The 12153-nt window shown below is 43.0% G+C and overlaps 1 protein-coding gene across 3 annotated transcripts in view; it reads right to left on the bottom strand.

Moving 5' to 3' along the window:
• Nucleotides 1-3373: 3373 nt before the first annotated feature.
• Nucleotides 3374-12153, bottom strand: part of LOC135547665 (aryl hydrocarbon receptor-like) — an 83197-nt gene continuing 74417 nt past the window's right edge. Inside the window, exons 10-11 of one of the 3 annotated variants that reach the window (XM_064976856.1) lie at nt 7003-8986; nt 3374-3976 (exon numbers count right to left, since the gene is read on the bottom strand). In XM_064976856.1, coding sequence (XP_064832928.1) covers nt 3902-3976; nt 7003-8986 — 2059 coding nt within the window. In that variant the 3' untranslated portion in view covers nt 3374-3901. Of the gene's footprint in view, nt 3977-6469; nt 8987-12153 lie in introns of those variants that run through there. The other 2 variants (XM_064976857.1, XM_064976855.1) reach the window with 2 other exon arrangements.

The following is a 12153-nucleotide window of genomic DNA, read 5'->3' as shown; positions in this document are numbered from 1 at the left end:
ACATACTGTACAGCCTTATTCTAAAGATGATTAAAATGTTATCTTTCCTCATCAATCTACTCACTATACCCCATGACACAGCATAAACAGGTTTGAAAAATCACCTTTACATACAATACCTGTCAATACCAGTCAAAAATTTGGACACACCTACTTCTTTTTTCTTTATGTTGACTATTTTCTACCTTGTAGAATAATAGTGAAGACATCAAAACTATGAAATAACACATATGGAATCATGTAGTAACCAAAAAAGTATTAGACAAATTAAAATATATTTTATATTTGAGATTCCACAAAGTAGCCACCCTTTGCCTTGATGACAGATTTGCACACTCATCATCCATTTAAGAATGATGGAGGCCACTGTGTTCTTGGGGACCTCCAATGCTGCAGAAATGTTTGGTACCCTTCCCCAGATCTGTGCCTCGACACAATCCTGTCTCTGAGCTCTACAGACAATTCCTTCGTCCTCATGGCTTTGTTTTTGCTCTGACATGCACTGTCAACTGTGGGGCCTTATATAGACAGGTGTGTGCTTTTCCAAATCATGTCCAATCAATTGAATTTACCACAGGTGGACTCCAATCAAGTTGTAGAAACATCTAACTGATGATCAATGGAAACAGGATGCACCTGAGCTCAATTTCGAGTCTCACAGCAAAGGGTCTGAATACTTGGACAAGAGGAATACCTATGTGAGAATGCTGTTCATCGACTACAGCTCGGCATTTAACACCATAGTACCCTCCAAGCTCGTCATCAAGCCTGGGTCTCGACCCCGCCCTGTGCAACTGGGTACTGGACTTCCTGACGGGCCGCCCCCAGGTGGTGAGGGTAGGCAACAACATCTCCACCCCGCTGATCCTCAACACTGGGGCCCCACAAGGGTGCGTTCTGAGCCCTCTCCTGTACTCCCTGTTCACCCACGACTGCACGGCCACGCACGCCTCCAACTCAATCATCAAGTTTGCGGACGACACAACAGTGGTAGGCTTGATTACCAACAACGACGAGACGGCCTACAGGGAGGAGGTGAGGGCCCTCGGAGTGTGGTGTCAGGACAATAACCTCACACTCAACGTCAGCAAAACTAAGGAGATGATTGTGGACTTCAGGAAACAGCAGAGGGAACACCCCCCTATCCACATCGATGGAACAGTAGTGGAGAGGGTAGTAAGTTTTAAGTTCCTCGGCATACACATCACAGACAAACTGAATTGGTCCACTCACACAGACAGCATCGTGAAGAAGGCGCAGCAGCGCCTCTTCAACCTCAGGAGGCTGAAGAAATTCGGCTTGTCACCAAAAGCACTCACAAACTTCTACAGATGCACAATCGAGAGCATCCTGGCGGGCTGTATCACCGCCTGGTACGGCAACTGCTCCGCCCACAACTGTAAGGCTCTCCAGAGGGTAGTGAGGTCTGCACAAAGCTTCACCGGGGGCAAACTACCTGCCCTCCAGGACACCTACACCACCCGATGTTACAGGAAGGCCATAAAGATCATCAAGGACAACACCCACCCGAGCCACTGCCTGTTCACCCCGCTATCATCCAGAAGGCGAGGTCAGTACAGGTGCATCAAAGCGGGGACCGAGAGACTGAAAAACAGCTTCTATCTCAAGGCCATCAGACTGTTAAACAGCAACCACTAACATTGAGTGGCTGCTGCCAACACACTGACTCAACTCCAGCCACTTTAATAATGGGAATTGATGGGAAATGATGTAAAATATATCACTAGCCACTTTAAACAATGCTACCTAATATAATTTTACATACCCTACATTATTCATCTCATATGTATATGTATATACTGTACTCTATATCATCTACTGCATCCTTATGTAATACATGTATCACTAGCCACTTTAACTATGCCACTTTGTTTACATACTCATCTCATATGTATATACTGTACTCGATACCATCTACTGTATCTTGCCTATGCGGCTCTGCACCATCACTCATTCATATCTTTATGTACATATTCTTTATCCCCTTACACTGTGTATAAGAAATTAGTTTTGGAATTGTTAGTTAGATTACTTGTTGGTTATTACTGCATTGTCGGAACTAGACGCACAAGCATTTCACTACACTCGCATTAACATCTGCTAACCATGTGTATGTGACAAATAAAATTTGATTTGATTTGATATTTATGTAAATAAGTATTTTTTTGCAAACATTTCTAAAAACCTGTTTTCACTTTGTCATTATGGGGTATTGTGTGTAGATTGATGAGGGGGAGAAAATGTAATTCATTTTACAATAAGGCCGTAACATAACAAAATGTGGAAAAAGTCAAGGGGTCTGAATACTTTCCGAAGGCACTGCACGTATAATGCAAATGGAGTCAACACAAGAGTTCGATAAGCAGCAGTGTTTTAAAACAAGTGAAATGACGCAGACCTTTACATACCTGTATTTCTCAAAACCATTGCTGTTTGTTTACACTTTTATTTAATCATATTGTTAATAGGCCACATCAATCATATTAAATATATCAAACATTTTAATAGTAAAAAAAGAAAGGGGAAAGAAACCAAGTTGATTCTGAAACCACATGTGTATCACATTTCAACTTAAAACACAATAAATGACAATAATGGTAATAATAACAAAAATAATGACGATAATTATTGTAACAACTACAAGGAAATCTCTTTTCAGCATCTCCATGAAGAAATAATTATATTTAGCACTACTGCCCAATTATTTAGTATTTACATAAAACATTCAACATGGTATCCTTCCAGAAGAGATCATTTGGTTTTCAGATTTGTCAGTGAACTGTCATTAGATCAACATCATAAGACTGAAATAGTGGCTGGCAATGTTTAGATTCTGACGATATACTGTACTTCCCATCTCATCAAGATGGTATCTTGTAATGTATGTTAGAGGAATGAATCACAAATGAATAAATACTGAATTCAAAGCAGCCTTCGGCTAGTTCAGAGTCAGTTGACCTTAGTATTGGACAAACACTCACAGAGGTACAAGACGTCAACGACATCAACAAAATGATAATTCAAGTGAACAAAAATATGACAATTGTACAGAAGTGTGAGGACATCAACTGATCAACTGAAATATAATACCGCAAAAATAGAACAAAAAGACAATTGTTACAGATTTCCCGACCTCAAATACTAAAACGTAAAAGAAGGTCCATCTGTATAATTTTTTGGGGGGACGTAAATAACCCTAGTTTCCCTGACCGACTACCGTATCTGCATCACTGGGTGCTTGAAATAAAGTGCAGGATATTCTAGACCTGTTTTTCCTTTACATTACTTAATGTTCTAAAACAATTTATTAACGTTCCCGAATAGAGGAAACTCATGAGCACGTTGGACGTTGCATTTGAAGGTTCCATTCCTGTTGTATGACAACTCATGACACCGATCATGATGTCATGTGTCACAACAAATCATAAATGTGATGGTGCCGTAAGCATCTATACATGCAGGGTTAGGTGGTGTCTCCATGACTACCAATGACCATGTTGTAATTCCACCAGGACTAAAAATATATATATATTTTACATTTAAAAACAGAAACAACAATTCTAAGACTAAGATTATTTTCTTCTGAGTTATTTTAAAAACAGAATAAAACTCAACTTTAGCGCTCCGACGTCATATTGTAAACAAAGGGCTCAAATGAGAATTATGTTATTATGAAACATCAAACCCAACCAAACAAAAGTACCAAACATATTTAGGCCTAAGTGTTGCTTTTGTTGTCAACTAGAGTAACAAGCTGGTCCAGTGGTAGGGTGGGTGGGTGGGACCCTCCAGTCAGTTAGTGTCCCCTGGAGGTCCCCAGTCAGAGGTAAAAGCCTGAGGTCTGGGGTTCTGGACAGTGTCAGGGCAGGGGAGTTGGCCGTTAGAGGGCACCACTCCTATTGGGCAGAACACAGCCTCCCGAGTACGTCCCGTTAAGAATGCAGCCATTTTCCATCTGAGAAAAGAGGAAGAAGACATGGAGACAATGAAGGGAACCTGCCTTTCAGCTTGTGAATGGTATGATGTTGATGGTTGACTACCAGGAGCAGATTGACACCTGAAATGCCAATGACTGCATTGTCAGCAATGTTGGCAATTGAACTTCTTGGTGACAGGGTGCAGTATTTTCACGTCCGGATGAAATGCATGCCAAATTCAACTGCCTGTAGATTTGGATAGAAAACACTCTGAAGTTTCTAAAACTTTTTGAATCATGTCTGTGAGTATAACAGAACTTATTTAGCAGGCGAAACCCCGAGGACAAAACATTCAGATTTTGTTTTGTTTTGAGGTCACTCTTTTCAATGGGATTTCATTGGGAATCCAGCTTTCTAAGGGACCTTCTTGCAGTTCCTATCGCTTCCACTGGATGTCAACAGTCTTTAGAAATTGGTTGAGGTTATTCCTTTGTGTAATGAAGAAGTACGGCCATCTTGAATTAGGGTCATTTGTAGTGTACTGTTAGATAGAGGCGCGTGACCAGAAAGCTAGCTACAGTTTGTTTTCCTCCTGTATTTAACACAGATCATCCCATCTTCAATTGTATCGATTATTTACGTTAAAAAATACCTAGAGTTGTATTACAAAAGTCGTTTGAAATGTTTTGGCAAAGTTTACAGGTAACTTTTGAGATATTTTGTAGTCACGTTGCGCAAGTTGGAACCAGTGTTTTTCAGGATCAAACGCGCCAAATAAATGGACATTTTGGATATATATCGACAGAATTAATCGAACAAAAGGACCATTTGTGATGTTTATGGGACATATTGGAGTGCCAACAAAAGAAGCTCATCAAAGTTAAGGCATTAATTATATGTTTATTTCTTCGTTTTGTGTTGCGCCTGCAGGGTTGAAATATGGTTTCTCTCTTTGTTTACGGAGGTGCTATCCTCAGATAATAGCATTGTTTTCTTTCGCCAAAAAGCCTTTTTGAAATCTGACATGTTGGCTGGATTCACATCAAGTGTAGCTTTAATTTGCTATCTTGCATGTGTGATTTAATGAAAGTTAGATTTTTATAGTAATTTATTTGAATTTGGCGCTAGCCCACATATCCCAGAGAGTTCAATAAAGAGCTGTTGAAAGATACATTCTCAATATCAAACATCATCAATCTAAAAAAAATATTTGAACTTACGCTTATTCATTTTGTGATTTGCAGTATTAATTATGGAAGTTATTTGTGAAAGAATGGTGATGTTAATTTATCTAAACACATTGCGGCCCTGAAAAGCACCTCCTGTCCTGGTGTGAACTATGGAACCTTACTGTCTCTACAGAACCCTTTGTCTTAAATTTACAATCAAATGCTTGTCAGTTCCCTTTAAATGGCCATTAATTAAATGCTACTCTTAGAAAAAAAATGTTCCAAAAGGGTTCTTCAGCTGTCCCCATAGGACCACTCTTTTTGATTCCAGGTAGAACCCTTTTTGGTTCGAGGTAGAACCCTTTTGAGTTCCATGGAACCCAAAAAGGTTCTACCTGGAACAAGAAGGGTTCTACCTGGAACAAAAAATGGTTCTACCTGGAACCAAAAATGGTTCTTCAAAGGGTTATCCATATGGGGACAGCCGAAGAACCCTTTAAAGGTTCTAGATAGCAACTTTTTTCTAAGAGAGTACTGACCCTGAACAGACAGAACAAGTGCCACAAAAGGGGTGCAATAATTACATTTTTTTATTTTTTATTGTTGAATAATCATGAGTGGAGAAATAATTATGTTATTGTTGACAGGAGGAGGAGGAGTGAAAGTAAGAATCTGTCAAGGAACAGTTAGCACCAGATGTCAAAGTTAGAGGGCTTCTACTGTGTGTTGTGTCTTACTGTATGAGTGGCCATTTATATAAACTCCATTATGTTCACTGGAGACACTGCAAGGCCTCTGTGGCCCTCTGTTAGGGACCATTGTCCCAGCTTTGTTGTATCCGCCACTGTTCCTCAATCAATATGAAGATTTTAGGAAGAGGTGTACAGATGTAGAATCTTAATTTGATCACCCAGTTGCAAGATAACTTTCCTGCAATGCAGGACATTTAAAATGTGTAGTGTATGAGGTTTAAAAAGGCTTCTGATTTTCCCTTACTCAAAATGTATCAACCCCTACAAAAATGTCCATTAATTATAATCCACATAAGAATAAAAAATCCCCGCTGTCGCAAACTGGCTCAAATTAAGATGCTACATGTATAAAGGCTGATGAACCCTTATGTAAATAATCTAGTTCTTAGGCAGTGCATATTCAACTAGCAGACCCATAACCTTAACCCTTACCTTAACCTCCGCCCTAACCTTAACACTACCATTTACCATTAATCGTAAACCAGCCAGAACCTTAACCAATTTCTAATCCTATCCATAATGTCCACCCTAATGCCACTGTCAGGATCTCTCACCCAAAGGAATAGAATTAGAAGACTGAGTGTACATAACATTAGGAACACCTTCCTAATATTGAGTTGCAGCCCCCTCTTTTGCCCTCAGAACAGCCTCAATTTGTTGGGACATGGACTCTACAAGGTGTCGAAAGCATTCCATAGGGATGCTGGCCCATTTTGACCTTAATGCTTCGCACAGTTGTGTTAAATTGGCTGGACGTCATTTGGGTGGTGGACCATTCTTGATACACATGGGAAACTGTAAAGCGTGAAAAACACAGCAGCATTGCAGTTCTTGACACAAACTGGTGCACTTGGCACCTACTACCATACCCCCGTTCAATCGCACTTAAATCTTTTGTGTTGCTCATTCACCCTCTGAATGGCACACACACAATCCATGTCTCACTTGTCTCAAGGCTTAACATTCCTCATTTAACCTTTCTCCTCCTTTCATCTACACTGATTGAAGTGGATTTAACAAGTGAAATCAATAAGGGATCATAGCTTTCACCTGGATTCACCTGGTCAGTCTGTTATGGAAAGAGCAGGTGTTCTTAATGTTTTGTATACTCAATGCATGAATATATAATCCCTGTGGTCTCACCTTACTGTGGTTGGGGTGGTGAGGGATGTCAGAGGTCACCATGCCATTGGCCTCCAGTGAAGAGTGTCCAACCACAAGGATCTGCTCTACTGTAGCTGAGGGAGGAGGGCACTGTACCTGAGCCAAGGGAGGGGGCAGCTTCTCCTGCTGCAGCTGCTTGTGGTTCATCCTCTGGTAGGACGAAACGGCAGCCCCGGTCCCGTGGTGCTGCTCGTTCCCCCCATATGTACATCTGTTGATGGTATAGTCCATGCCGGGAACATCAGCCATAGTGTAATTCATACAAGCGTCTAAGGTGGTGTGTGTGAGGAGAGGTACCTGGCCATCGTTAAGGCAGGGGTTGCTGTTCAGGGTGGTTTTCCCAGAGGGGTTGCTGTTCAGGGTGGTTTTCCCAGGGGGGTTGCTGTTCAGGGTGGTTTTCCCGGGGGGGTTGCTGTTCAGGGTGGTTTCCCCAGGGGGGTTGCTGTTCAGGGTGGTTTTCCCAGAGGGGTTGCTGTTCAGGGTGGTTTTCCCAAAGGGGTTGCTGTTCAGGGTGGTTTCCCCGGGGGGGTTGCTGTTCAGGGTGGTTTCCCCAGGGGGGTTGCTGTTCAGGGTGGTTTGCCCAGAGGGGTTGCTGTTCAGGGTGGTTTGCCCAGAGGGGTTGCTGTTCAGGGTGGTTTGCCCAGGGGGGTTGCTGTTCAGGGTGGTTTGCCCAGGGGGGTTGCTGTTCAGGGTTGTTTGCCCAGGGGGGCAGTAACTATTGTCCTGCCATTGCTGTTTGCCAGCTGGGAGATGCTCTGTGTGTGTGTTTGGAATGCCACACACTCCGTTGAGATTAGCGCCTGGATGTTTGGCATGGCTGTGAGGGAGCGGTCTCTGGACCAGGGCCTGCTGCTGCTGGAGGTAGTGTTGACGTTCGTGGGCTTGCCGCCAGTGATGGTCCCCATCCGGCTCTGACGCCTTTCCATTTAACAGAGTCTGGGGGGTGTGACAGTCGTCAACCGGTACCCCTGTATTGGCTAGAATGTGTAGGGATGTCCATTCTCCGTTGTGTATTGGCTGACTCTGCAGTCCATTCACCACTGGATGGGGCAAGTGGTTGCTATGCTGGACCCAGTCTTGGACCGCCCTCCCTGGCTGCATGTTGAGGTGCTTCTGCATCTGCTGAACTATGGGGGCATTATGGGAAACGTACTGAGGGTACACATTGGTGGCAGAAGTGGGATTACTTTCAACAGGAGCCTTTGTTGTTTTTGTGGTGGTTTCTGGGGCATTTGTTCCTGGGATAGTGGAGGGTACTTGGTCCCCGTCCTCTGCCCAATCTGTCTTTGCCTCCAGGGAGTCGTGGATGTAGGACAGGATTTCATCGTTGGTCAGCAGGTCATCCAGGGTGGGAACCCGCTCAGGGTGCATCTCCACCCGGATCATCCTCTCGTCCAGCAGCAGCAGCTCCAGGTCCTCAGCGCTCAGTCCCAGGCCCTCCAAAGCCCCAAACAGTTCCCCGTTGGAACAGTTCTCCCCATTTCCTCCATCCCCATCCCAGGCCACCCCACCCCCCGGACTCCCCAGAGACAGGGAGTCCAGGGTTGCCAGCATAGGGTCAAAGCTCGACGCCGGTTCTGGAAGGCCAGGACCCACCACTCCGTTGGACGACTCATCCCAGCCCTGGAGCAGGGCGGTGGGGTCGGAGTCAGAGAAACCAACCCGGTCTCCGAACAGACTGCTGTGGAAGGACAGCTGGGGCTCCAAGGCCGGCTGGCAGACATATACAGACTCAGCCTGACTCATCAGCGCCCCCAAGAGGGAGCCCGGGTCCAGGCCATCCCTGGACACCCTGTCAATCCGGCCCTTCTTGGACTTGTTGACGTTCTTCTCGGAGCCCTGGGTGCTGTGGTTGAAGCGTCCAATTGGATGGCTGGACTGGTAGAGCAGGGCCTCTCCCGTGGCGAAGGTAAAGGGGAGGTGCATGGAACGTTTACGTAGGTGTTCGCCTCCTTCCTCCTCCCTAAAAGGATAGAAAACAGACAGGTCTCAGACTCTTTCTCGAACCCACTACCCTGGCATTTCACGTACCATGCCTAACTGAACTATAGAGCACCATGTTCTACTAGAACAGCTACAGAGCACCATGCAAACGAACTGAAATACAGAGAACCATGTTCTACTAACTGAGCTACAGAGGACCATGTTCTACTAACTAAACTACAGAGAACCATGCCTACTAACTAAACTACAGAGCACCATGCCTACTAACTGAACTACAGAGGACCATGTTCTACTAACTGAACCATGCCTACGAACTAAACTACAGAGAACCATGTTCTACTAACTAAACTACAGAGGACCGTGTTCTACAAACTAAACTACAGAGGACCATGCTCTACTAACTGAACTACAGAGGACCATGTTCTACTAACTGAACCATGCCTACGAACTAAACTACAGAGAACCATGTTCTACTAACTAAACTACAGAGGACCGTGTTCTACAAACTGAGCTACAGAGAACCATGTTCTACTAACTGAACTACAGAGGACCATGCTCTACTAACTGAACTACAGAGGACCATGTTCTACTAACTGAACCATGCCTACTAACAAAACTACAGAGAACCATGTTCTACTAACTAAACTACAGAGGACCATGCTCTACTAACTGAACTACAGAGGACCATGTTCTACTAACTGAACCATGCCTACGAACTAAACTACAGAGAACCATGTTCTACTAACTAAACTACAGAGGACCGTGTTCTACAAACTGAGCTACAGAGAACCATGTTCTACTAACTGAACTACAGAGGACCATGCTCTACTAACTGAACTACAGAGGACCATGTTCTACTAACTGAACCATGCCTACTAACAAAACTACAGAGAACCATGTTCTATTAACTGAAATACAAAGAACAATGTTCTACTAACTGAGTAACAGAGGACCATGTTCTACTAACTGAGTAACAGAGCACAATGCCTACTAACTGAACTACAGAGAACCATGTTCTACTAACTGAACTACAGAGGACCATGTTCTACTAACTGAACTACAGAGGACCATGTTCTACTAACTGAAATACAGAGGACCATGTTCTACTAACCAAACTACAGAGAACCATAACTACTAACTAAACTACAGAGCACCGTGCCTACGAACTGAACTACAGAGGACCATGTTCTACTAACCAAACTACAGAGAACCATACCTACTAACTAAACTACAGAGCACCATGCCTACTAACTAAACTACATAGAAAAATGTTCTGCTAACTGAAATACAGAGAACCATGTTCGACTAACTGAAATACAGAGAACCATGTTTTACTAACTGAGCTACAGAGGACCATGTTCTACTAAATAAACTACAGAGCACCATACCTATTAACTAAACTACAGAGCACCATGCCTACTAACTAAACTACAGAGCACCATGCCTACTAACTGAAATACAGAGAACCATGTTCTACTAACTGAAATACAGAGAACCATGTTTTACTAACTGAGCTACAGAGAACCATGTTCTACTAACTGAGCTACAGAGGACCATGTTCTACTAACTGAACCATGCCTACTAACTAAACTACAGATAACCATGTTCTATTAACTGAAATACAGAGAACCATGTTCTACTAACTGAGCTACAGAGCACAATGCCTACTAACTAAACTACAGAGAACCATGTTCTACTAACTGAACTACAGAGGACCATGTTCTACTAACTGAATTACAGAGGACCATGTTCTACTAACTGAGCTACAGAGGAGCATGTTCTACTAACTGAGCTACAGAGGACCATGTTCTACTAGAACAGCTACAGAGGACCATGTTCTACTAACTGAGCTACATAGGAGCATGTTCTACTAACTAAACTACAGAGAACCATGCCTACTAACTAAACTACAGAGCACCATGCCTACTAACTGAACTACAGAGGACCATGTTCTACTAACTGAACCATGCCTACGAACTAAACTACAGAGAACCATGTTCTACTAACTAAACAACAGAGCACCATGCCTACTAACTGAACTACAGAGAACCATGTTCTACTAACTAAACTACAGAGGACCGTGTTCTACAAACTGAGCTACAGAGAACCATGTTCTACTAACTGAACTACAGAGGACCATGTTCTACTAACTGAATTAATAGAGGACCATGTTCTACTAACTGAACCATGCCTACTAACAAAACTACAGAGAACCATGTTCTTCTAACTGAACTACATAGCACCATGCCTACTAACTGAAATACAGAGGACCATGTTCTACTAACCAAACTACAGAGAACCATACCTACTAACTAAACTACAGAGCACCATGCCTACTAACTGAACTACAGAGGACCATGTCCTACTAACTGAAATACAGAGGAACGTGTTCTAGTAACTGAGCTACAGAGCACCATGCCTACTAACTAAACTACAGAGAAAAATGTTCTGCTAACTGAAATACAGAGAACCATGTTCTACTAACTGAAATACAGAGAACCATGTTCGACTAACTGAAATACAGAGAACCATGTTTTACTAACTGAGCTACAGAGGACCATGTTCTACTAAATAAACTACAGAGCACCATACCTACTAACTAAACTACAGAGCACCATGCCTACTAACTAAACTACAGAGCACCATGCCTACTAACTGAAATACAGAGAACCATGTTCTACTAACTGAAATACAGAGACCCATGTTTTACTAACTGAGCTACAGAGCACCATGCCTACTAACTAAACTACAGAGCACCATGCCTACTAACTAAACTACAGAGCACCATGCCTACTAACTAAACTACAGAGCACCATGCCTACTAACTAAACTACAGAGCACCATGCCTACTAACTGAAATACAGAGAACCATGTTCTACTAACTGAAATACAGAGAACCATGTTCTACTAACTGAAATACAGAGAATCATGTTTTACTAACTGAGCTACAGAGCACCATGCCTACTAACTAAACTACAGAGCACCATGCCTACTAACTAAACTACAGAGCACCATGCCTACTAACTGAAATACAGAGAACCATGTTCTACTAACTGAAATACAGAGAACCATGTTTTACTAACTGAGCTACAGAGCACCATGCCTACTAACTAAACTGCAGAGCATCATGCCTACTAACTGAACTACAGAGGACCATGTTCTACTAACCAAACTACAGAGCACCAT

The sequence above is a fragment of the Oncorhynchus masou genome, chromosome 10 (assembly GCF_036934945.1).
Source record: "Oncorhynchus masou masou isolate Uvic2021 chromosome 10, UVic_Omas_1.1, whole genome shotgun sequence".
NCBI classification, from domain to species: Eukaryota; Metazoa; Chordata; class Actinopteri; order Salmoniformes; family Salmonidae; genus Oncorhynchus; species Oncorhynchus masou.
Note: the sequence above shows the minus strand (reverse complement) of the source record. Positions and strands in the feature narration are given on the sequence as shown.